General features: G+C 45.7%; 1 protein-coding gene across 12 annotated transcripts in view; it reads right to left on the reverse strand.

Moving 5' to 3' along the window:
- PRR5 (proline rich 5) overlaps positions 1-27121 on the reverse strand; it is a 174789-nt gene that overhangs the window by 38446 nt on the left and 109222 nt on the right. For all 12 annotated transcript variants that reach the window (XM_025204085.1, XM_025204087.1, XM_014519925.2 and 9 more), the window contains 2 exons: positions 24276-24367; positions 21125-21265 (listed from right to left, as the gene is read on the reverse strand). In XM_025204085.1, the coding sequence (XP_025059870.1) occupies positions 21125-21265; positions 24276-24367 (233 nt within the window). The remainder of the gene's footprint in view (positions 1-21124; positions 21266-24275; positions 24368-27121) is intronic.

A 27121-nucleotide genomic window follows, 5' to 3' on the forward strand; every position in this document is an offset into this window, starting at 1 on the left:
AACAGGAAAAAAAACTCAGAAAATAAATGGAAAAAAAAGCCTCTGCTTACCTTAGAAGCAGGGGTGCAGGGCTCCAGGGCCTCGTGGCAGAGCCCTCCGGGCAGCACAGGACAGTGGAGGGGGGAGCAGGGCCCGGGCTGCGGCGGTCACCCTGCCCTGTGCTGCGTGGTTGGGGCCCCAGTCAGCCAAACGGCAGCTCCTACTGCTGGTAAGTGCCAGGGTTTTTTTTGTTTTTTTTAAACTATGGGGTGGGGGAGGGAGGGATCAGGGGGGCTTGAGGGGCTGGAGCTTGGCCGGGCAGGGTGGGGAGCCTCGGCGGGCTCGTGGGGGGAAGGGCCAGCCAGGGCAGGGATCAGGGGGGCTGGGAGAGTGAGCAGGGCCGTCGGAGTTTCCCTCCATGCACCCCTTACTCACCAGCACTGGAGCCCTGGTGCTGAACACACAGGCTGGCTGCATGTTTTAGCACCAGGGTGAGGGGCCAACCACAGAGATACTTTGGCAGCCAGAGCATCTCTATGGAGGATCCAGCATCTGGTTGCCTCAAGGCACGGTCCGGGACTGTGCCCTGCTCCGCTTTTTAAAACCAGGATATCCAGGGGTCTAAATTTCTCCCTGCGGTGCAAACTTGCAGCACGGGGAACATTTTTTCATTCCTGCACGTGCCTGTTGCCCCACCTCAAAGAAGTTTGAGACAGGGCGAGAGGCACACGCGCATTCGTCTGGGTGCGCCCTTAATGTTCATCCCAGCTGGAGGGCAGGGCAGGAAAGAAAAGATGGTTTTTGAAAGAGGACTCAGAATTCTTTGCAACCATGGGTGTCAAGCTGATCCTGAATTTAAGGATACAAACAAACAGCATGATTAATTACCATGGGATAATTTTCCTCAGGTTTTAGTACAGAGCAGACACACCATAGCTAGCTCTCTGAAATTATCTGTGGGTTATAGGCATTATAACAAAACCTAGCTACTACATGGATATTTCTTCCAATGAAAGCCACCAGATGAATAATAACAATAATGTAATAAGGGTCAGGCTAAAAGAAGAGTGATCTTAGTCTGATCCAAGCATCATTGTTCTTTTGTCAGTAGAAGCTTTATTGCAATGCTGCATTGTTTTTTTTTTCTGTACTGCAAACTGGATTAGGAACCAAAGAGCAATGTAGTATCTCCAACATGAATGTATTTGATAGTAGTAAAACATGGGTGTCAAGCATACAGCCCACAGGCCAGATCTCTCCCATGGTGTCATTCTACCTGGCCCACTGGGCTACTGGTGGGCTGCCAGAATTCGGGGGGAAGTTAGAAGGATGTGGCCTGTGGGTGTGGCAAAAAGGTGGTGAGAGACGGCCGTGCAGGTACAGCTCCTGCTTGACCTGGAGCTGCTTGGTTATGCTGTTGCTGGATGTCTGCCGCCACCAGACCTGTGGCAGCTGCTGCTGGCCCCATGATATGTGTCCAGCAGGAGCCCCATCATCCAGATCTGGCTTGGGATAAGTTTGACACCGCTGTACTACAGGATCTAGTCTTAATGAGTCCTGATGAAGCCTTCTCATTACATTATTAGAAAAGCAACTGACATGCTTTTCCTTCTGTTTTTTAAAACTACTCCCTTGGTTACTCCCATATCATGTCCACCCTGTAAATGATGAATGATCATTTTTCAAGTGACCTTCTGCTGATGATCTTCAGCAAGCTACACTGTGGGGTGATACCAGACAGATAACTTCAAACATCTTTTCAATATTTACAAGTGTAAATATTAACAGCAGCTAAACTGTAAAAGGAGCATTCTGAGAGTGCCCAAACAGCTAACTCATCAACACTGGTGACCTCTTACATAATTTACATGACACCCTGCAGGATGTTTTGCTGAAACTATGTTAACCACATTGGAAACAATGATGAAGAGGCCACTTCTGGTAAGGTTTTAAACTAAAGAACACCTACATAAGCTGAACTCTGTTCATTCACGTTATTAACTGTTTACCTTTTAATTGCCTATAATTATTGAGTAGTTAGTGAATTTCACAGTAAGTGTCATATACCAGTATCATGCGCTTGTTATTTTGGCACCTACAAACAGAGCTAGGGGCAAGAATATACAATTATTACAGCAAAAGTTTAACCCTACACACTCAACTAAAAAGAAACAAGTGCTTATGTTGTCTGATATATTCAATGTATTATTCCTATGTTGTTTGCAGATCACCAAAACCATGCACTAAAGCTTTCTTTATCCAGACGGGGAAAACATATTATAGTACTGGTTCTTTCTGGTCACAACCCTCATGCCTGCAGCCAACACTAGGTGCTGACTGAATCCTGAGCAGTAACAGAGGAAGGAGTGGGAGGCAGCTTCTGTTCAGTTTTGTACCATCCACAGAACATAATAGATTTGTATTGCTATTATAATACTCTATGAAATGATCATGTCTTGTTCAAATACATCAGAGTTTTGCTCTATAGAACTCTACGGACTTCTATGGGATTCTGAAATTATATAGGGATATTCTTGCTGCTCTCACTTTGGTGCAAGCAACCACACAAGTTCTGCTGCAGGACAACCCTTTCTCTGTTAGGAGAGCAGGTTAGAATTGTCCCTCTGAGCAAAGTCATCGCAGCAAAATGGCAGCTGGCACTCTGCCACGCCTGAAAACAATTTGGACCTCCCAAGTTTCACACATTGTGAAGGCAGTTCCATTATATTTCAGTTCCCCAAAGCTAGTCAGGATCCACTATAATTAGCTTATGTCACTACTACCTCTGTGAGGCTTCAGCAATAATAGGCAGTACGGAAAGGGGCTTTTGAAGTGCTAAGCCTGATGGGACTAATGGCAGCCTGTGTGTTCAGCTGCCCTTCTGTACAACTCTGAGTTGTGGGAAGTTACTTGCCAAGCTGTGACCCACTTTACAGGGATGCTTGAAGAAAAGAGAGGGGAAAAAACAGTGTGGTGAAAACGCTGCCTGCAGAACTGCAGAGGTTTCAGTTGCCCTGGGCTTGACAGGTCATCATGTTTATGGGTACTTTCCATTCTGTGTCTCCCTTTACTGTCCCTGGGGTGTGCAGGAGGATGGGGTCATAGAAAAAAGGGAAAGAACAGCATAGAAGGCAATGTAAAGTAGAGACTTGCAAGCTGTAAACAGATGTCCTTATGAGCTGTCCTGGGAAATCCAGCTGTACTGGGAATGCCGAGGGATTTCAGTGGTGCATCTCTACAAACAGGGGCCCCTGAAGTCCTTGGAGTGCCTTCCTGGGGTTCCTCCATCGGCAGAAGTATGCCATGAGTTGGGGCATCGCAGCATGACATGTACTCTCCCTCCCTGGTAATTGCTAGGGCACACCTCTGCAAGCAGGGAACCCAGGCAGGCACTCTCAGGGCTTCATGGGCCCGATCCTGCATGCCGTGGAACTACCCTTGCAAGAGAACTCCAGGGTGTGCAGGATTGGGCCTGTGAAACCCAAGGAGTGCCTGCCCTGGGCAGCTGGAGAGCATCGGCAGCTCTGGACTGCCCACGCTCTCCCACTATAGTAAACAGATGTTTAAAGAGATAACGGAGGGAGAAATGATGGCCAAGATAGTGTCCTAGAGGTTAAAGCTCAGGATAGTGCATCATTCAATTTAGAATCCACACTGCCATTGATTAAACACAGTAACAATTGGAAGCATGAGAGGTCCAAGAATAAATGGTAAATTGCGATGTGTTCCTGCCAGAGAAATGGCAGTGTTTAAAGTTACTCTCTTATCCTCTGCACAGCAAAGTATTATACAGTGTGTTGCCTTGTTGGCTCTACAGTGTAAAAGCAGCACCTGTTCAAAGAGCTGTCAGAAATATTTCTGCGCTCAGCCTGGGTTGACAGCAGTGGGAGATTTCTCCCAGAAATTCTAAGGGAAGTCTAACTTTTTAACATCAGAATCTAATTTTTAACATACATTACATAATGTTTTTAAAAAACCCTACAAAGAATGTGAACCATTCATTTTTATTGTTGCAAAGGTGATTTTTGTTGTTTTTATTCCTGTCTTAGGAATGGTGTCATGTGAATGGGCCTGACCTGGAATGTGATGTACTGCAGTGAAATGTACTGTAAATATTGACCTCAATCATTATTTTCAGCCAGTATTCCTATTCAGATCGTGACAGTTCAGCAGTCTGGATTCCCTTGAGGACTCATCTACACAGGGACATTCAGGAAAGTCAATCTAAAAGAACTAAAGTTATGACTTGCAAGTGGATGAGCTAAACATTGTTTAACTTTCCATAACAACACTTTTGATCAGTATGAAGTTGGTCTGAATTTGAATTAGTTGATTTAGCTCCAGAAAGTGAATTAAAGCCACATTATGCTGATCTTTTACAAATTTAGGATTTATCTAGACACAAAATTGCAGTGGTTTAAACCACTTTTGAGATTCTGGGAAAAATCTCTTGTGGTAGTACTGCTTATGTTCAAGCTCTAGCCCCTTTTTTCTGTGATTGCCCAGGCTTGGGCCCCTGTGATATAGTTCGATTCTTTCCTGCCACGTCTTGATTATTTTATGATGTTATTAGTTGGGAGGTGTTACTTCTTTTCTACTGCAATCGGACACCGACAATCTACGTGGGGATTTACTGGGATCACAATCTCTCCTGTCTCTTTCAGATGCCACCCACAATTTAAGGCATTGATTGAATCACAGTCTTATTTGGGTTAAACAATTTTCTTTTTCTGATTTATTTTTACATCTATAACCAACCCACAGCTAGACAGACTGTGCTTACTGTATGCTGTTCAGGTAAATCTTAATTTTACTTTGGAAATATTTGGCTGGCTCACTCCACTCTCATATAATACACAGTTTAGGATAATTATAACTTAACAATTCAAACTAAACAAGGAATTTTTACTTCTTTTTTTTTTGTTTCGGTCTTTATCATACAGGTTGCCCTGTCTCTGGGCAAGATCTTATCTCATTAGACCTCTCCGTGTACTCCTGCTTCTTTAAGGGTGAGGGAGTAGCTGTCACTCAGGCATGAAACCTTCTCCCATGAAACCCTCTAGAGCCCAACTGGCTCCACTAAATGTTCAAACACAATAAAAGAAACAATAAACATAGCTTCTGCGATGACCTGAAAGACAGCCACTTTTCTCTCCTCAGCGCTGTTTCAGCTGACACTCCTTTGCTGTTTAGAGCATTTTTTTAAATGTTTTTTCTTGAAGATGAACCCTTTTCACTGGTGACTCCCAGATTAACAGGATCTGGTCGAGCTCCTTCCTTCAGTCAAGACCAGTCTTCGGGGGGTCTCTCTCCCCCAGCAGCCTTCTTGGGTTTCTTTCTGCTGAGTTGTCTTCCATTCCCCTCTCTCTCCCAGCATGCTGCCCCTCCCCTCGTGGGGCTGCTCTATCTTAAAGGAACAGCTGCTCTGGCACCAGAGCTCTCCTTCCATCTTCTCTTCTCCCCTCCACTCTGTCTCATTCCCTATGGTAAGTATCTTATTTTTAGCCAGTTCCTCTTCACACCCCTGCATTGACACCTATTTTGGTTTGAGGGTTACTTGGTTTGGTTTACTTTAAACATGTTACAAATTGACTTCAGTTAAAATAAGCTGCTCTTGGTAGGAATAAGAATATCCAGACAACCTTTTGCACAAGCTTAACTAAAACAGCTTGAATGTACACCTCTGCTAACTCACTGATAATTACTTACTAAAAAAGAAAAACCTCACTAAAGTGAATGAAAAGGTACTCGTAGGTTATGCCTGTACCAGCCTTTACCAAACCTGGGCCCACTGCTGGGAAACAAGTGTTGTCCATTTGCTCTTGCTCTGTGCCAACCCAACACTAGCAATTAGGTACTGCATACAGCCAGAAGTGTAACTGGCTAGTACTGTGCCTTGGGCAGTGACAGTGCACTGTGCAAGTGCAGTGGCCAAAAGTTCACTGTTGTTGGGGGATGTCACCTTTTTATTTTGCTGAAAACACACGTTGTATAGCCATTTAAACACTTTGAGTTTTAGCAGCTAAAAAGGAGGCTCTCCACCTCACAGAAGCAAACCTCCAGCTACTACTCTTGTACTGTGCATTATATCACTGCTGCCCATCCTATTGCCTAAGCTGTGGGGGAAGGATGCAGGATATATGTGTGTGTTGGGACAAGGTAGGATGGGAAGATGAGGCATCCACCAGCCCACTTTTGGTGATCTCCTCCACTTCTACAGTACCCAGGTTTGTGCCTGGGTTGCACACCCATTGTTTTGCTACTGGATACAGCTCACAGGGGTGGTAAGTATTCATACCAACACTGTTCTCAGGCTCTCCTGAGAGTAGAACTGCGGCACAAGCCTTCTAAATCAGCTGTTCTACCAACTTGTCAGACTCAGACATGCTTAAGGAGTGAGTGGGTAGGACTTGTTTCAGTTTCTAAACAATTTTTGTAAAACTGCATCAACTTTCTGAGATAGACAAGGTCCCAATCCTAGTGGCCTGAACTCTTCACCAGAGTACACTGCTTCTCTTCTATTCAGAGAATAGAGAAGATGGCAGACAAAGTACTATGCCGCAAAATACTTGAAGCAGGTGCCTGCAAGTCATCTGGCTGCAAAACAAAGAGCAGCAGACAATTTATATCCTCTCCCTCATGAGCAAACAAATTAAGTTTTGTTGTGAAATGTATCACTTGCAAATTTTCAGTGAAGACAATTTACAAAGGAAAATAAACCTACTCATTTTGCGGTAGACTTTCATTAGTACTGGTTTTAAGTTCAGTTTATATTAGGGTTCTCCCAGAGTTTGTCACAGAAATATTGTTCAAGTGGAATTGCCATTAAGAAATGATCTGTTTGGGTTCTTTTTCAATTAAATTTTGTAGAAATGTTAACAGTAACTATACCTGTTCCCCTCCCACCCCACTACCAGAGGGCACAGTGCTAAACATAGCTGTGGTAAGTCCTGAAATAATAAACTTATCTTCTTACGGCCATATCTAAACAGAGCTAAATACATGAGGGGGGAAATGCCTTTGATGTGGTTTCCGTTCTTAAATATGGAACTACAGTGTGAAACTGGAAAATGGACCACCATGTACTGTCACTGATTTATATCTTCACCAGTTTTATAGGGCCTGATCTCTTTTATACCATTAAAGTATCCAGTGACTTTAATGGAATTACTCCTGATTTACACTAGCATGATAGACAGTAAAACTAGGCTTGAGGGACCAATTGTTTTGAATCAGCTTAAGAGAAAGGAATATGAACAGAGCTAGAAGTTTTTTTGAAGTCGGACCACTAGGTAATAGTTTCGTCGTGAAGCACAACTAAGAGTGATTTTTGGGTGAGTTACTCTAAGATGCGTTCATTATTGTTGGATCAGTTCTTTTTGCACTGTCTATCTAGTTCAAGGTTCTTTATGACACATTTACATCAAATGAGTCTCACTTGCGAGTGTCAGAAAGTAAACAGCAAAGTGGAAAGATACTTCCTTCAAAGGAAAAAGCCAGAATTCTTTTTTTCTACACTGCTTTTTCTACAAAGAACCAAACAGGACTCAAAATTACAGTAAGGCATGATCCATCCCAGGCCATTAAACAATGTCATATCTACTGCAATCAAGCTGTACTCATTAGGACAGGCAATACCACATAGGACACAGTGCAAAAGTGCACTTGGTTTTTTACATGCAAACACGTCTAACTGGAAATTGGAGATCCAGATTGTTAGCTTGTGTAAATTGACAGAAGTCAGTGAAGCAATCTAGATGTCAACCAGGTGCAGAGTTGACTATGATAATTGTTATACAAGTCACAGTCACTGCTGCATTTATTTAAGGCAGTGATTCTCAACCTTGTTAAACTCAAAGCATCCCTTATTAGACTCAGGGCACCCCTTGGAAAATGCCAGCTCTTAGTTTTCACTCATTTTTTCACTACAGAAGAAAAAAACAGAACAATTCTCCTGTTTTAGAGAACCCAGAGGGATGACAAGGCAGCTTTTAACATTATAGAGTCCTATTGGAAATCTCTGGGTTTCTCTTGCAAATCATATTTGCACACCTAAGGGTGTTAGTACACGCTACATTTTGCATGTGCTAATTCTGAGGAATGTTAGGCAGTATGATACTTAGCACATGCCGTATACAATTGCATATTAAGGCTTAATACCCTCTCTAACATGCACAGCTCTGACTTGCTGCTGGACAGCTGGCAAGCAGAGGCATGGCTAGGAGCTGCCAACTCTGACCTGTGGCTGCCTGAATCTGGCTCTCCAGTGCTCCCATTCACCTGCTCCCCTTCCCCTCTCCTGCAGTTCCCCGGAAGCTCCCTGCTCAACCCTCTTCCAACTCTCCCCCACCATTCAGGTGGCTTCCAAGCCATTCATGGCTGCTTGGCTCCCCTAAGTCTTTGTCAATCTGGGGCAATAAAGTTCCCCCAGTGGATGATCTGTCATCCAGAAGAGAGGGACTGGGAATGGGGCATTCTGGGATACTGGCATTGGAACTGTGGAGCTGATTGATATTATGGCAACACAAGTGGCCTAACACTAGCTAGAGATAATCTTAGTGCAAATAGGTATAACTCTGCAATGTTCAGAGGACACCTAGCACATCTTTTCCTGCCTTAACATATGGACACTCTCATCTTAAGGGCAATTAACATGTGGGAAAGGTAACATCTCACATAATTGTCTGGCACTCTGCAACATTCTCAAAAGAATCTCAAGGCACCACAAGGAGCTGTGGCACCCTGGATAAGAATCTTTGATCTAAGGAGCTGAAGGGCCAAGCCAAGAAAAACAACAGGCAAAGGGTTAACAAAGGGTCTGGGAATGAGAGAAGAGGATTATTTCCCACCAGGTAAAGAAAAGGTACACCTTAGAAATGGCTTTATCTTTAAACCCACAGGAATGTTTGCATCTTTCCATCTCTCGTAACATAAACAGTTTGGCAGTAGGGAACCAGAAGTTCCCTACTTTAAGGCTACTTCAAGCTACTATGCTTGCTGCTTTGCTCTACATATAACCTATCTGGTTCCTATGCTTCAGCTGCAAAAGGCTCTGTGAGGCTATTCTGATAAGACACGCATAATAAGTTGGCCTCAACTGATACTCACTTCAGTGTTACAGAGAAAATATTCTGTTCCCAAGTTAGAACCCTGCAATAGTGGAAGTGTTTTCTAACTGCTATGTTGTCCAGGTTGCTATGTTGCTGATGATACGGGAAAACAGCTCTATTTCTATTTGCTTACAGTTTCCAAAAAGACCTTTGCAACCCTTTGTCAAAGTGACAGGGCACTGACAACACTTAGGCACAAGCAGGAGAATAGATAGTTTTAATTGGGCAGATTCACTTATTCATGTTGTACTTCCTTTCCAGAGCCAAGAGCCCCAAGGAAATTCAGATAAGCCAAAAATGAAACCACTGGGTTTTATTTTTCCAGTCAGGTCTGCTGCTTAGAGGCCTCATCATTCAAAGTGAGAGATACTGTATCTTCACATTCTGTAGTTTTAACTGGTTTGGGGCGCCCATAGAAAGGATAAGGGGGAGTCCATAAAGTTATCTTAAGTGAAAGAAGATGTGGAGAAGATTGAAAGAGTCCAGAGGAGAGCCACACGCATGATCAGAGAGCAAGAGAACAGGCCTTATGAAAAGAGGCTGTGAGCTATTGGACTCTTCAGCCTGGAGAAGCGCAGGCTCAGGGGTGACTTGGTGGCAGCCTATAAGTACATAGGGGGTATGCATCAGGATCTGGGGGAATGCCTGTTCACTAGAGCACCCCAAGGGATGACAGGGTCCAACTGTCACAAACTCCTGCAAAACTGTTTTAGGCCGGACATAAGGAAAAAATTCTTTACTGTCCAAGCCCCCAAGGCCTGGAATAGACTCCCCCCAGAGGTGGTGCAAGCACCTACTTTGGACACTTTTAAGAAACATTTGGATGCTTATCTTGCTGGGATCCTTTGACCCCAACTGACTTCCTGCCCCTGGGGCAGGGGCTCGACCCAATGATCTTCCAGGTCTACCATCTATGAAATCTATGAAAGACATTTAGAGTAATAGTCTCTTCTATTCTGAATTTCTCAGGATGGAGTAGGATACCTGGTGATAAGATGTTTTAGTAACAGCAGCAAACAAGTGCCTCTGAAATGCTTGTTTTATGCAACAAGTCAGTTTGCTTAGTCATCTGTATAAATATCCTCTGGCAATCACAGTGATAGTTTTGTTCTGTTTGAGTTCTGTGTTTTTTTAACCATTTTTCCCTGACCCCTGCGCTCTTCCTTCCCAGTCTCCTGTTTCCTTTCACACACGTTCTTTTGCTTTCTAGTTCCCCAGTAGATGACAAAGTCTGGGGTGTCAGTGCAAGTCATGCAAAACCTTCTTTGTACTGCCCTGATTCTGATGCTGCTCTTTCAGTCTCTGTAAATGGAACTGAAACAGTCCGAAGGTGTCTCCAACCTACATTGGCCATAAAAGGTCCCATGTGGCTAACAATGCAGTCAAAGATTGGTGAGGTGCAACTTCCCATGCCAGTGGTTCTCAAACTTCATAGACTCAAGGGGTGGCCCTCAGAAAATGCCAGCTCTAGCTTTCATTTGTTTTTTGACTAAGGAAAAACAACAAAGCAATTCTTCTGTTGCAAAGAGCCCAGAAAGACCACAACAGGTCAGAATGTTTATGACACTATAGCCCATGCTAGACATGGATGACACAAGGCGTGATGTTTGGAATGAGGCAAAAAATTTCTCCAACCCATCTCACCACTGCAGTTTTCCCCAGCCTGATCCTATAGATTGGACAGGGGGAGGCTCTGACCCAGATCAAGGCCTGCCCACAGACCTCAGCAGGCTCCAGACTTAGGGTTGTCCCAACAATCAGCTGATTATCAGAGCCAGCCTCAGACAGTTCTGGGTCTGGTTTGACATCCCAGGCTGTCTGGGGCTGGGGCTGAAAATCAGCTGATTAATGTTTTTAGAAGTATTGAGGCATCAGGATCCCAGAATCATGGAGTGTCTCCCCCATCCTAGGGTCCCCATGTCCCAGAATGTTTAAAAACCATGTATTCAGTCTGTCTCCCCACAACTTGATATTTTAAAGCAGGGGTAGGCAAAATATGGCTTGCAGGATCTAAACCACAAAGTGATTCTACCTGGCCTGCAGCTGCCCCTCTGAAAGCAAGCACCTCTTTGCCCTCTGTGAAGTAGGCACTGGCTGCAGCAGTATCTGTGGTTGCGGTTGCTAGGTAGCCACCCTCCTTCCCAGCATGGCCTGTCCTGTCCCCCAGCTCCAAGGCAGGGGATGCTGGGGATGGAAAACTGAAAGCTCCTGGCTAGGTTTCTGTCTGGTAAGGCTTTGACTCAGTGACTGTGGCCATTCATAGAGGAGACAGCCTGGGCCACAACGAGAGTCCAAGTACAGTCATGGGTATGAACTGGCTGCACGCCGGGGACTTGTATTACTGGGAGCCACAGGTTATCTGGGCCAGGCCCCAGTAGGCAAGCAGGCACTCTTACAGCTCCATTGTGTGCCGCCACATGCGGCTGGTGCAGGAACTCGGCCATCTGCTTGGGACTTCAGCCAGGAACTGCGGGTTATCCAGGCCAGGCCCTAGTAAAGAAGCAGGTGCTGCTAACGGCCCCACTGTGTTCTGGCATGTGCTGCACCATGTGTGACTGGCATGGCAACTCAGGCTGAAAGCTGCAAGGTATTCAGGCAGAGCACTAGTAGGGACAAAGGCTCCACTAATGGCCATGCCGTGTGCCCGCAGGAGGCAAACTGCTCCTGCTGCAGCTGTTGGCACATTATTTGGCTATAATTTGTTAAAGTTATATCTTCTGAAAGATTTTATGCATGTAGCCCTCTATTGGTTGAGTGCCACTCTCAGGAAGGTCTGATGGCCCTGAAGCCCCCATTGATTCGTCAAGTGCGATGGGGTAGGTTGTTAGAGGGGTCACAATGCCTCAGGGGCACAGACCTGAGGCACAGATCTTGTGGCTTAGGGGGAAGGGCTTCTGGGGCCCCAGGGGCAGGCCATGCACCATGAGGGTGAGACCTCTGGGGGGGCAGTCTGATGTCAGGGACATTGTGATGGGGCAGGGGATTCTGGGACCAACATGGCCACCAAGATGGCAGTGAGTGGGGCAGGTCTTAGGGTCAGATGAGTGGGCCTTCTTATGTCATAGGCCATGTGACAGGATGAAACTTCCAGTTCCAAGACCGTGAACCCTGCTCCCAAAAGCAGTACTTCTGGGGCAAGGGGAGGGATGTCCTGTGGCAAAGGTCAGGGGTAGGGGCAGGACTTCCAGCTACAAGATGGTGGCCAGGGGGTGAGGCACCTGTCAAGGGGCGGAGCTTAACACTTTGACAAGAAGTGTACCCATGCAGTCCTCAACAGCTCACCAAAACTCATTAAGTGGCCCTCTAGCCCAAATAATTACCCACTCTTGTTTTAAACTTTAAGACGAATATTTCACTCTCGTGTCAACTCTAGTGTACCAGATGATCATCCTTATGCTGGAATGATCCTGTCTGGGGCAGTTAACTCTTTGCAGAGCAAACAATGTTGGTAGTGTACGCTATGTGACAGACTAAACTGAAAAATCCGACTCGGACTAATTACTGACCTTCTAAACTAAGGATATCATTGCAAAATGCCATCAACTGTGGTGTTTGCCACTACTGTGTGGTAGCAATCCAGTTTCACTCCAGAAACAAACATTCTCCTTTCCAGACCCATATGGACATTTTCTCTAAGAGGTGGATAACAGAAGGGATGCAAGATTGCCATGAGGTGATTAAAAGTTAGTAGAAATCAATGCAACTGATTCAAACTCATACCGCAAATCACTTCGAAATTTTGCAAATGCTTAATGAGTTTTGTTTCTTTTTGGACGGCCTACCTAGTCTCTCCAGTTTGTCTCGACTCCCAGATTTAGATTCCTCCCTCTCCCATTTTTTATATGTGAAGCTGTATACATAGAGAAGTGTGTGTGTGTGTGTGTGTGTGTGTGTGTGTGTGTGTGTGTGTGTGTGTGTGTGTGTGTGGGGAGCAGATACTGTGGCAGGGTGGGTCCTGAGAGATTCTATCCCAATTCATGAATTCTCTTATGTTATGGGGGATCCTATGACCCCAGCTGACTTCCTGCCCTTTGGGCAGGGGGTTGGACTCGATGATCTTCCGAGGTCCCTTCCAGCCCTAATGTCTAGGATTTCATAGATTTCATATCTGAGGGATGTGGTGTAGCGACAGTATCAAAGGCTAGGGTGCTTTTCCTGGGCTACAGTGTTTGAAAGATTTATGTTAAAGATAAAATTACTCTAACAAGTGAAGTACAAGGATCAGGTTTTTTCCAGTCTTTTCATTAAAAAATGTTCCAGTGGAATGTGCTCTCTGCTGGCATCATGGACTGGGTGTAGCAGAGCACTTAAGCATGTATTTAACTGTAAATGTCTGAGTAATCCTATTGAAGCTAATGGGATTATACACATGCTTCATGTTAAGAATGAGATTACATATTTATGTCAGTATGGTTCAGAGTTTCTCGCAACTTTCATTTTTCCTTAATAAATCTTCATTTCCCTTCTCTGAAGGTAAATCCTATGTTACTGTCACTGGCTTTGCCCAGGGAGTGCTCCATTTACAATCCCACAAAAGAGCCAGTAAAATAATCTGTGAATACCAGATTTACTTATATAATAAATGTCTGTATGTGCCTTTATTAAAATGTAACCAAACGGCATGCTAAGTGCCATGGTGTGGAACCTGACCTACTTTCTGTTTACATGACTGTAGCTACCTATGGTGATAAGCCTGACACCTTCTTGAAGGACTGACTTAAGAGTCTCCAACAGTAACTGTTTTCCAGTCAAGAGAAGGATTTTGCTACAGAGAGAAACTAGGCTGGAAATAACGTTTTCTTTCCAGTTGGACAGGATGGGGCTGGAGCTTCCCAACTAAATCCCCAATGGCAGTATTGTAGCTCATCATGTTTGTCCGGCACAGCCAGAGGTAGGTGGGGCCCATGGCAGGGAGGGAGGGACCCCAACCCCAGACAGCTGTGGGGCAGCTAAATTCAAGCCAGGGAGGGACATGCCCCTGCTCCCAGCTCCTACTTCGCCCAGCCCCCAGGGAACCACATGACTGGAGCCTTGCGAACAGGCTGCACAAACAGGTGGGTTTGTCTGCCTGGCGTGTGAGTTAGCGTGGAGTTTGCGCAGGAGGGTGAGCGGGAGGGCCTGAGGCCCTGTCTGTAAGCCCCTAGGGTAGGTAGTCACAGTTAGCCAGACTACCAACAGTAAAATGTGGATGGGCACATGCTGCAACCCGAGGGTCTCCTCGGGGTCTGTGGCCCCCGTCCTGGCTCCTCAGAGGCCTCCACCCAGAAAGACCCCATGGTTCCAGGCTCCATGCAGATGAAGACCCTGGCCCTTGGCTGCAGGGGCTGCCTGACACTTTTTGAGGCTCTGGAGTCTGGGAGCATGGCCACCTCCCCTTGTGAGGTCTGCTCCCTTTTGGGGTCTCTGGCACGCCAGCTGGAGGAGCTCCAGGCCGTAGTTCAGAGACTGCACGCCATCAGGGATGGTGAGTGGGAGATCAACTCCTACTACCAGGCCCTTCACCCCCTGGAGGCGGAGGGCAAACCAAGGTCACCTTCCAGGACAAGGAAGGACTTGGGGCCCTCCCATGCTGTCCAGCCAAGGGGTTGGACCAAGGTAGTCAAGGGCCCCAAGGCCTGCCGCACCAAGGTCCCTGCCCCACTGGAGCTTTGCAACAGGTATGTACCTCTTACAGCCCCATCTGAGCCTGCTAAGTTGCCAGCTCCTGCAGGCAATAAAGGCTCAACTGTAGCTACTGCACCTGCTCTCCCTAGTACAAAATGCAAAGTGTTTGCTGTGTGTTACGCCTCAGCTCTATGTTCTGCAACCTGCTGCTCCAACCCCTTAGCCCGGAACGTTTGCTGCTTCCTGGGAGCCCGTATCCAAGACATTGCGGAGAAGATCCCTGAATTCCTCCGGCCCACTGACCACTACCCTATGCTCCTTATCCACGTGGGCACAAGTGACATGGCTGGGAGCAATCCCAGCCAGGTCATGAAACACTATAGGGATTTGGGAGCGGGGCTTAAGGGGTTGGGGGCACACGTGGTATTTTCCTGGATCCTCCCAGTCTCGGGCTATGGGCTGAGCAGGGAGAGGAGGATTGGGGTAGTAAACCAAGGACTGCTATGCTGGTCTCATTGGGAAGGCTTTGGCTTCCATGACCACAGTCCGCTCTTTGGTGAGAGAAGCAGCAAGCTGCTGGGAAGGGACGGCCTCCACCTCTCTCCACTGGGGAGGAGGCTCTTCTCAGCCAGACTGGCTGACCTGCTCAACCGGGCTTGTGTACACAAATGTCAGGAGCTCGGGGAATAAACAGGATAAACTTGTCCTCTTGCTTAACACAAATAATTACGATGTCATAGGCATAACGGAGACCTGGTGGGACTCCACCCATGACTGGACCACAGGTATAGACGGCTATACCCTGTACAGGAGAGATCGAGTGGAGACAATGGGTGGAGGTGTAGCTCTCTATGTCAAGGAAAGCTACGTGTCCCTGCAAGCTGACATTGGCATCCAGGGTGGGCGATTGGAGACCCCCTGGGTTAAAGTCCGTGGCAAACTTGCCACAGGGGACACAATGGTGGGAGTCTATTACAGACCTCCTACCCAGGAGCAAGGGCTTGACAAGGAGTTCACCAGGGAATTGACTGAAGCTGGACGCTCCCAGTGCATCGTTGCCATAGGAGACTTCAACTACCCTGACATCTCATGGGAAGAGTGCTCGGCCAAATCAGAGCGGTTGCAAAGCCTTCTCTTGTGCGTGGATGAGCTCTACCTGACGCAAGAAGTTGACGGGCCAATGAGAGGTAAAGCGCTGCTCAGCCTGGTACTGGCTACAGGGGGCGACCAATCAGTGACCTAATGATCAAAGGGAAGCTGGGTGACAGTTACGATGAGCTGATCACCTTCACCATCTGCCATAAAGCTGGCAAGTCAGCCAGCAATACAGAAGTCCTCGATTTCAGGAAAGCTGACTTTGACAAGCTCAAGAACCTTGTAGGTAAGTCCCTAACGGACCATGACCCAAAGGGGAGGGGAGTTTAGGATGAGTGGTTGCTCCTCAAGGGAGCGATCCTGGATGCACAAGCTAAGTCTATTCTGTCTCAGAGGAAAGGCAGCAAAAGGGCACAGCAGGGAATTAGTGGACATCCTGTGTCTAAAATGAAAGACCTACAAAGGATGGAGCACTGGATCCACCTCTAAGGAGGAATATACTGCACTGGTCTGGACCTGCTGGGAGCAAATCAGGAAAGACAAGGCTGTGTCTGAACTCCAACTAGGTACAAGTATCAAGGACAATAAAAAGTTCTTTTTTAGATATGTGGGGAGCCGGAAAAGCAAGTACAACATTGGACCCCTGCTGAAGATGAGACAACTGACAACCGATGCCCAGGGAAAAGCCAACTTGCTAAATGGGTACTTTCCATCGGTCTTTCACCAGTCCCTTGGGCACAGGCCCATTACGGGATGGGAAGACCTGGGTGAGGGAGATTCCTTACCCTCCATCAATGCTGATCTTGTGAAGGAACACCTTGAGAAGCTGGACACCTTCAAGTCAGCTGGCCCTGACAGTTCACAACCCAGGGTACTCAAGGAGCTGGCAAGCATCATAGCTCAGTCCCTGGCCCAGATCTTTGAGAGAACCTAGCACTCTGGTGAAGTGCCCGAAGACTGGAAGAAGGCCAATGTGGTACCTATCTTCAAGTAGGGGAGTGTACCCGCCTCTGCTCTACCAGGTGTTCGCGCGCTGCCTTTGCCCGAGCCCCGGGCTTTGTGCGCCCTGACTCTGGAAAGGTACTCCGGAGGTTACCCCGGCTGGTATCGGGGGGCCCCTGAACTCGCCTGCCACGATTTTGATGATATCTTCAGTGACCTATCACCTGGACAGAGGAGAAGAGATTGATGTCTTGTATAACTTGACTTTAAAAAAAGCCTTCAGTCTGGTATCCCATGATCACCTCTTGGCAAAACTGGCCAACTGTGGCCTCAGCTTCACCACGATCTGCTGGCTATGGAATTGGCTCCGTGGTCAGACCAAGAGGGTGGTGGTTGATGGAAATCAATTGTCGTGGTGCCCTGTAACCAGTGAAGTTCCTCAAGGCTCTGTCCTCGGGCCAACAGTATTCAACATCTTCATTAATGATGTGGACATTGGTATCAGAAGCAGACTGGCCAAGTTCGCCGATGACACCAAACTTTGGGGTAAAACGTTCACACCTGAGGACAGAAGGATGATCCAGGCTGACCTTGACAGGCTCAGGAATTGGGTGGACAAGAACCTTATCGTGTTTGACACCGAAAAATGCAAGGTTCTCCACATTGGGAAGAAAAACCCGCAGCATCCTTATAGGCTCGGCGGTGCTACGCTGGCTAGCACTATGGATGAAAGGGGATTTGGGGGTCATGATTGATCACATAATGAACATGAGCCATCAATGTGATGCTGCAACTAGTAAAGCAAGCAAAACACTGGCTTGCATCCATAGATGCTTCTCAAGCAAATCCCATGATGTCATTCTCTCATTGTACCTGGCCTTGGTGAGGCCGCAGCTGGAGTACTGTGTCCAGTTTTGGGCTCCACAATTCAAAAAGGATGTGGAGAAGCTTGAGAGAGTCTAGAGGAGAGTCACACGTGTGATCAGAAGTCAGGAAAACAGACCTTATGATGAGAGACTGAGAGCTATGGACTCTTCAGCCTGGAAAAGTGCAGGCTCAGGGGCGATCTGGTGGCCACCTGTAAGTTTATCAGAGGTGCTCACTAGGATCTGGGGGAACGCGTGTTCACCAGAGCGCCCCAGGGGATGACAAGGTCAAACAAAGTCCTTCAGGACCATTTCAGGTTGGACATAAGGAAGAACTTCTTTACAGTCTAGACCCCCAAGGTCTGGAATAGATTGCCGCCGGAGGTGTTTCAAGCACCTACTTGGAACACCTTCAAGATAAATCTGGAAGTTTATCTTGCTGGGATCCTATGACCCCTGCTGGACTCGATGGGGGGCTGGACTCTATGATCTTCTGAGGTCTCTTCCAGCCCTAATGTCTATGAAATCAGCTGCTCTCCCAACAAAATGGACAGAATTTTTATTTTAGGGAAAAATATACTTTGGATTCTTCCTCTTTTGCTGGCTTATTACTGCCCAACAGCAGTAGGAAAACAGCAGGCAGATAAGCCTATCTGCATTAGACAAGTATTGACCTATAGCTCAGAACAAGTGTTGGGCATAGGGGAGATGGTATGGAAAGGCTTCATTGTTTTCCTAAGGATATGTAACTCAGATATGCTTGCTGAATATAAGGTACTGTGATTAATATATTCTTGTGAAAGCCTGATTTTCTCTGCTTTACATGCCTCTATGTCCCTGAATAGATCCCTATCAGGATGCTCATGGCTAGGTCAAAGACTGGTGAGAGTGTGCTTATGTGACTAGAGAAGCTGCCCTGATGCATTCCCCTTCCATCAGTTTGGAAAGTCTGAGCACAAAAATTCTCCAAGTGCTTTGCAATCTAGCATGACTGCCAGACAGCTGGTCCTTATCTCTGCCTGACCCTACCCACAACAGGATTTAATCTTACAGAACTGGATTCCATGGCACCTCCTAAATTATCCACAAATCGGATTCTGTTTACTTTAATGTTTGTTTTGGGAAAGGTTCTTTCCTCTGCAGTTTGTTTAATTAACTAGAAATGTTTATATGTGTAAACAGACAGGCTGATTCATCCCTCAATCCTCTTTGACACTTTATCTCTTTGGTTCATTATCAAGTAGATATTATACAATAAGCCACTGGCAAAAAAGAAAAAAAAATCCCCCAAATCTGGTCATTATAAATTTCTGCCACATGACTTTCACTGATGTAACGAATATTTAAAGTAAAAAATTCAACCTCATGTAATTAGCAATGTCAATCAACAGAGCTGTAATGAGCATGAAGCTTTTACAGTAAAATAGAAATAAATACTTAATATCTTGTCAACACTTCCTGCTGGTGGAGGAGGAAGGTATGCAAAGGCTGTTTCCCTGTTCCTGGCAGATGATACCATTGCCTCCTATGAACTTTTTATTGTAGGATGTCATCCAGCTCTTTGTTTCAAAAGTCAACAGAAGTCTTTGCACTGACTTTGCTGGCTGGACCCTGGCAGGGGCTAATGCCTGATTCATAAAAGAAAAGGTGATAAAACTGATAACACACATAAACAGCTGTGTCATGTTGTACTGGGGACAAAATACCCCTTCCTTGATTAGCAGTAACCATTTTCCTATTCAAAACATGAAACTTAGTTACCTTGATCTCAGTCTGTATAACTATATTTGTTATCATTGACTGTTCAGTTATCCAGCCCTGAAATATTAGACTCAATGACCACAAGCATTTGTGAAGTGGATGGCATAATTTTAAGGTATGTGAAAAAGGATTTCCTTTTATTTGTTCTAAATTAATTTCTATACGGAAATGCACTAACAAGGACCACTCATCTGTCCCAGTTTTTCATAAGACTTTCACCCTTTTCCCCTGCTCCGTATACAACCATTGTGATTTTTTTCTTTAACAAAACATTCATAAACGTTACTTCCAGCAAACAGATTCATTGCTCTCTAGGGCCATATCTACACGTATGCTTTACTGAAGAGTAGCTAACTATCTGAGGAGTAAAGTGTCACCGCCTACATGTGTAATGGTATTAGGCCACACTAAACCAATTACCACTGCCGTAAGATTAATATGCTGGAGTAATTAACTGTGATTAAATGCATGTGTAGACACTGACTGTGGGCATAAATTGCACCTGATAAGCACAGCCAGAAGGGGCCAGACTCCTGCCTGCTGCCTAGCCACATACCACTGCACTTTCAATACCCTCCTGCCCCAGACAGCCCCTTTGCCACCTGATGCTGCCACCCACAGCCCAAAGCTGAACAAGGCAGGAGCAGCCCTTGTGTAAATTGCTCCTCCCCAGCTCAAATTGCTGCTGTCCCAGATGCACATGCAGATGTTGTGCCCAGGAGTAGTTTACTCTGGCTCAAACTTCTCCAGAGTTTATTGCTTTTAATTAACTGCATGTGTAGATGTACCCAGTGAATCCTAAGCACTTCTGATAGAATCTATCCATGCAACCAAGTATGTACTAGGCATCATAATGAAAGGGCATATCATGCATTCATTTGTTACCTAATTAAGATTTGAATGTACAGATACAGATATTGCAAGACACGGGCTGGCAACCCATGGCCCATGGGTTAGATCTGGCTCACATGACTTTGGATCTGGTTTGCAGATGTGGGGCTTTGGCAGCATTTGGTGGGGAGTGGGGGCAGGCTTTGGCTGAGTGCCACTGCAAAGACAAGCATCAACTGTGGGCACTCCCAACATGCAGCTGCAGAGGCAAGCAGTCGCATCCTTGTTCTCACCTGCTTGCCTCTGACCAGGGGCAGGTTACTTCAGCCCAGTCAGAAAAAGTTGTCTAACCCTGCTGTAAGACATTAACTTTCAGCTGGGGTTGCAAACATACAGCTCACAAAGCCATTTCACTCAGCTGCAGAGTTCCCTGCCAAATTCCCAGACACTTGCCAGGGATCCATATTAGTGATAGTGGAATGAGATATGGCTGTGTTAACCCCAGTGCTGCCACTTGCCCCACTGGCCCAGTGGGTCCAGACCTGGGCAGGGAGGCTCCTTGCTGGATCTGGCCCACAAGGAGGCCAGGAGTCAAGATCTATCCTGAGAGCACAGATAGGTTTGACACCCCTGATTTAAAAGACTCCATGGAAGGTGTTTTACTGACACCAGTATGAACTGGTTACCAAAAAGCTTCCAGTTTTTGGCCCAATTTTTCAAAGAAGCCATTTTTCAAAGAAGCTTTCACTTTTCCTAGCCTTAATTTTGGGACATGCCCTTTGAAAGTCTACATGCAGAAATGTTGAGCTCTCTTGCAGCTGAAGTTGTGGGTGTTTGGGACTTGTGAAGTTCAGGGATGAGAAGTTTCAAATAGGGCACCAAAATCAGTGCCCTACATCTATATGACAGATAGAGATAATAATCAAAATCACATACCTGGAGAATTAGCAGCATTTGAATAATTGAAGGTGGAACCCTGGCTCTGGAACGTGATAGTGCATCTTCTAATTTAATGTTGAGGGTTATAATGTTCCTAAAGTGCAGAAGAGCCAGCTGACGAACTGAGGGCTCCTTCCCCTTAAAAACAGAATCAGCACAAAAGGGATAAGGAGCCATTTAAAAAAGACAATCAAAATCAGGAGTAGAAATTCTTCTCTTTAATTAAGGAGCAAGAGGAATAAGAAGTTCAACAAAAATTCAAAGGAAATATTGGGGTGGTAAAAAAAGGTTCAATCCCACTTTATATCCTGTAACCTTAGTATGGCTCACCCCAGGGTTTTGCACAATTTGAGAAGCATTGCCTTGGACTTAATTGTTTAGCCTGTAATCTACACAGGGATATAAAACTTAAATACAAGTGTGTGTGTGGCTTGGGGAAGGGCAAGGAAGACCTTGCCTGGATTTGTTCTCTGTAAGGGTATTCCAAATATTTGTAAAATCTATAAACAAAGTAGAATAAACTTTGGGGTTTCCTGGAACAAAGGTGGTGTTGTATTTCAGTTTCTTTCCTCTACTTGTGCCCTGTTTTGGACTCCTTTTTCCAGTGTAAGGACTCCAAGCCAAACTGTGGCTTCCCCTCTTCCTAAAATTCATGGGAACCTTAACACAAGGCAATAGCAGAATTCATGTTTCATGTTCTATGTTCACAGAACTACTTTTTCTCCAGTGAGAGCCAAATCTCACTACAAGTAGCTTCCGCCCAGAGAACACGATATATAACTTCTGACAACAATAATGGTACCTGGTTGTATCTGTACTATACATTAACCCTGTGTCCTTATCTGTGCATGAACGAATTTGTTCCACTTGCTGGAATAAGGGCTTGTGTTTAGGATGTACAAAGCTGCAGACACATTTGGAAGAGTTCTCACAGCTGCCTCTGCAATAACCTTCAGCCAGCATGGAGAATAAATGAATGTTCAAGATTTATTTACACTTTTACATACAGAAAAAATCCCACTGTGTGGAAAATCCATCTTGTCATTTCTTCCAGACCCCTTAAGATAGTTTTGGAAAAGTATTTGTATTCCAGTCTAACATAGACATACCAATAAGAATATATTTGCTACATATTCTTAAGGCTATAAAATCAAATGTAATTATTATATAATTTTAATGACAGTAAAACATTAGGACGCTATGAAGCTTCGGTCCCTGATTCGATTTGGCAGAGATTCGGCTCAATTCGGTGGCCGAATCTCTGAATCTGAATTGAATCAGGAGACCTTTTAATCTCCCCAAATTGAATTGGAACCCTCCGGTACTTCTGGTCCATTGCCAGGTCTGCCGGGGAATGTGCGGGGGGGGCCCCCCCATGCCCTCCCAGATTGGCGATCGGCTGTGGGGGGACTCCAGGTGCTCCCCCAGACCCAGGAGGCACCAGTCACCGAGCCACAGCAGTGCTTCTGCTCCACTTCTGGGTCTGCTGCTGAGCATGCTAGGGAGCCCCCTGTGCTCCTGTGGGATGCTCCATCCACCCCAGCATCACAGCATTGATGAGCCGCCTGGTACATAGAGGTATGTAGAAAAAACATTCAGAGTTGTGTCTATGTCTGAATCTCTGAATCCATTTGGAGAGATTCAGAAAGATTTGGAGATTCCGACATAGACACAACTTTAAATGTTTTTTCTACATACCTCCAGGTACCAGGTGGCTTGTCAATGCTGTGATGTTGGGGCGGATGGAGCATCCCATAAGAGCGTGGGCAGGTGCCCAGCGCACTTAGCAGCAGACCCGGAAGTGGATCCACTTTTGGATCTGCTGGGGGGTGTGCAGGGCCAGCCCACACCCCTCCGGCTCGGTAACTGGTGCCTCCTGGGTCTGGGGGGACACCTGGGGTTCCCTCGTGGCCAACTGCTTAGCCGGAGGCGCAGGGGGCCCCCTGCACACTCCCCGGCAGACCCAGAAGTGGGCCAGAAGTACTTTCATTCTACTTCTGGGTTTGCTGCTGAGCATGTGGGGGGGCCCCCTGTACTCCTGTGGGATGCTCCATCCGCCCCACCATCTCAGCATTCACGAGCTGTACCTGGTACCTCGATGTATGTAGAAAAAACATTTAAAGCTGCGTCTATGGCCAAATTGCTGATTCTCTGAATCAGCATCAAATCTTCAGATACGGATTCAGCCGAATCGGATCAGGGACAGTGATCTGAATTAACAAATCAAATCCTTGTCCCTGATTCGGGCCAAATCCAAATCGAATATGGCCCTCTTTGCACACCCCTATAAACTGTGTAAACTTTTAATGGATGGGATTTTCAGAAGCACAGAAGTAATTTAGGAGCAGGAACTAGAATTCTAGAGGACTTTGAGGGCCATATCTCACTAAAATTCAGAGTTGGGTTCATAATTCCATTGAGTTCTTTAGAAAATCCTAAACAGAAGTTGCAGTAAAGAACACAAGTACCACTGTGTTTAAGTCACATAAAGCTGGATTCACAAAGGTACATCAGAAATCTAAAATCTAAAAATGCAGATCAGTTAACTCACTTCAGTCTTTTAAACACCAGTCAACAATGTTTTCTAGCAGTGGGCTGGAATGACCCAGCTCAAGTTCAAGTTGAGCCGACACTAGGATCCTGCTGCCACTGCCGCTTATCCCTGTGGCTACTTCTCTCTGGATGCGTCTACATGTGCATTAATGCACCTTAGTTAATGAACATGAAATCTAGTATCTCCATTGTGAGGCACTAGGAAAATGCACATTAGACTGTCTTAATGCACGTTAATTGAAGAGCACCTGCCACCCAGCTGTCGTACCCCATGGGGGAAGCCCCCTGCTGCTGAATCCCCAACTCCTTTGGAAATCCCTTGGACACTGAATTTCTGTTAATGATTTTCACCCACTTTGCACTGCTTTTAAATAACAGGGCAATTGTCAGAAGGCTATATGTCTTCAGCTTTTGGTTCCTTTTTCCATGATTTTCATGTGAGCTCTACTTATGCAAATGACTTTACCGCATAAGAGCTGCATGACACTGGCCTACCAGGAGAGGCTGACAGTTGTGCCAGTATGTTGATCAACCAGTATAATCACTTTTTCCAGTTTTTCAAGATTCTAAAGTAATGAAGTAATTTATTTTTTACCTGCACAGGATAGAAAATAGCTTGAAGCATGGGCAAGACATCACTGAAAAAGAAATCCCACGTTTCAGCTAAGGTATCCAGCAGTTTCTGTCCTGTAAGAAAGCCCAAACCATAAAATAAGCTTGTGCATTTCTTCTGTTGTGAAGAGCAGATAGCTGCATTTGACAGGGAAATGAAGGAAATGATGTAAAATTCCTAATTACTGCAGAGCAAAGGGGGGATCATTTATCATTTTAACACTTTACAGGCTGAAAAATATTTCCCCATCCTGTATATAAGATCATACAGCTTTTGGGTCTTTCAGGTCACATAGTCTAATACACTCACTGGCTTAAGGGATTCCCAGGGCAAAGTTTAGTCAGAGAAGAAGTATGGCCCAATGGCTGAGACCTGTGTTCAGATCTCCATTCCACTGCAACTTCTACTGTGACATATAGGGGCACAGTCTCCCTATGCTTCATTCCCTCAGCTATATCTGTGGGAAGCCAGTACTACCATACCCCATGAGGAGAGATGATATGAACAGGGTCCAGAAAAGCACCTCCGCTAGGAGGCACCCTATCACAAATTACAACCTCGCTATGCACACATTGTATACAACAGGCATAATAACATTGAGACAGTTCTTGCTGTTGTATATTTACAGTTTATGGGTGTGGACATATGAACAGTGTACCTTGGTAAAAGAGCAAGGTTTTACTGTTTGCCAGCTTCTTGGGTAAAAGCTCAAATGTATGTTCTTATCCTGTGGTGAACAGAAGCTAAACTGTGGTAGTTTAGCTTTCAATAAAGTGGGGTAAGATTCTGTGGTTACTCTACCCCATGGAATAAGCACACACACACAGACAGCTGAAATTCAGTAAAAGGCCTTTTCCCTTTTGCCTCACAGTAAATTGTAAATCCCACAATAAGCTAAAGCAGGAGTTGGCAACGTTTTTGGGCAGATGGCCAAAAACATCCAAAACCTCAACTTGTAAGATATTGGTGTGCCAGAGGCGGATGCCGGGGAGCCGTGAGAAGCCTGATCCTTGTTGCGGCAGTGCAGCTATGGCCCCCTCCCCAACATTTGCCCCGACGTGTGCAGACCAAGCAAAATTGCTTTGTGTGCTATGCTCTGGCAACCATGCTGGGGGTTGCCTACCCCTGAGTTAAGAAGAACTGGATTACTTGGTACTTGAGCTCATCATCAAAACTTTTTTTGAAAGTATATGATAAACTGCTTAAGGTTTGCAACCATGTTATTCCAACTGTTCTGTTCATCATCTGACTCTGCAAGTGACAAATGAGGATCCCCATGAGGTATACAGTAAGAGAGAGAAGATTATATGGTTGTATGGTATCACAAGAGGTATGAATCCCCACTGCCTTTCCTTTCATGCCATTGTGACCAATACAAAACGCATTCTAATTTACAAAGGTTTTCTACTGCCTTGCACCAACATAAATGACATGCCACGGTCAGAACCAGAACCTGAACTATTCTCACATACTAAATCCAGTATGCCAGTAGCATTCTTGAGGCACAATTCCTATTCATGGAATAAAAATGCAACCATTTTATGTGCCAGAGTGAGAATTTCCATGAGAATTTACCACATTAACTGGCCATGTATGCTAGGCAGGGTCTTCCAGCTGGGGGGGCGGATCGGGGCTGGGCGGGCCCTGCCATTGCAGGAGCTTGGAGTGGCTTCCTCTGGGACCTACTGCCCCTGGCTCCTTTCATCTTTGACATGAGCTAGGTACAGATAAATACTAATTTTCTAAACTTTTTTAGGGGCCCTGTGGGCTGGACAGAATGGCCTGCGGGTCGTATTTTGCCCACCCAATTATCTAGCCGACCACATGCTGGTTATGGTCCCTGCTGAATCAACAGGTAGAATCAACAAGTAGCTGGTAATGTTCTGTTGTTTTCTTAATTGGGTGATCAACACTGTTATCAATTTCCTGCTGGGCTAATCACAGTGTCCTGCCAGAGCCTGGCCACGTCCCACTCAGCTCCATGCTGTGGAAGGACTGGAAGGCTGCTCTAGCGCCTCCTCCCCACCCCCCGGCTTCTAGCCTGAGCCACTGCAGGCATGTGCCTGCATTTCTGGGATGTCTATCCAGTTACAAAACTGATTTAGCCCAGCCAGGTTAGACTAACCTGCAAAGATAGAATCAATTCAGGGTCAGGCTTTTTGAATGTTTGTCCCTTGCCCTGAGCTGCCTGCTACTGATCCCCCAACTCTAGATGTAAGCCTGGACTTTGTCTGTTCCTCATCTTGTCTGCTCCTGATCCCTTGGGTTGTGACCCTGTGACAGCCCATGTCCTGCTCATACCCTTAAAAAGGTTCTCTTGTTGAGAGAACTGTCTTTACCTTAGCACATTCTTTATATTTTTGTAAGAAGCTGGCTCAGCATTATGCAGTATACAAATTGAATTTCAATGCATCAACAACAGCAAACTCAGCACAGTTGCTTGTCTCTGCTCAGTAAAACTGCATTTTGCCAGACAGGCCTTTCACTGTAGGATGTGGGAAAATTCTCAGAATCAGTGAGTGATTAGCAGTGCACACAAAGGAATTTGACTTTTGTGTCCTCTCAAGAACATTTATTTTATTGTTGGACAAAGGCCTCCAAATTTCCTACAGCATTTGCAAGAGCTAAAAGAAACATGACTTGATGAACTAAAGCCTTGCTGTGGTCGGTCTTGTATGTAACACTCGCACACATAATTTTCTCATTAGTGCCACAATATTTTTACTACCAATGGATCAAAAATTATAGGAAACACTTTGTTTTGTTTCAGTATTTTCCATGAAATGGAAAATAAAAAAAAGCGCTTGGGGGGGGGGGGGGGGGGAGGC

This window comes from Alligator sinensis, unplaced genomic scaffold (assembly GCF_000455745.1).
Source record: "Alligator sinensis unplaced genomic scaffold, ASM45574v1 scaffold975_1, whole genome shotgun sequence".
In the NCBI taxonomy this organism is placed as follows: Eukaryota; Metazoa; Chordata; order Crocodylia; family Alligatoridae; genus Alligator; species Alligator sinensis.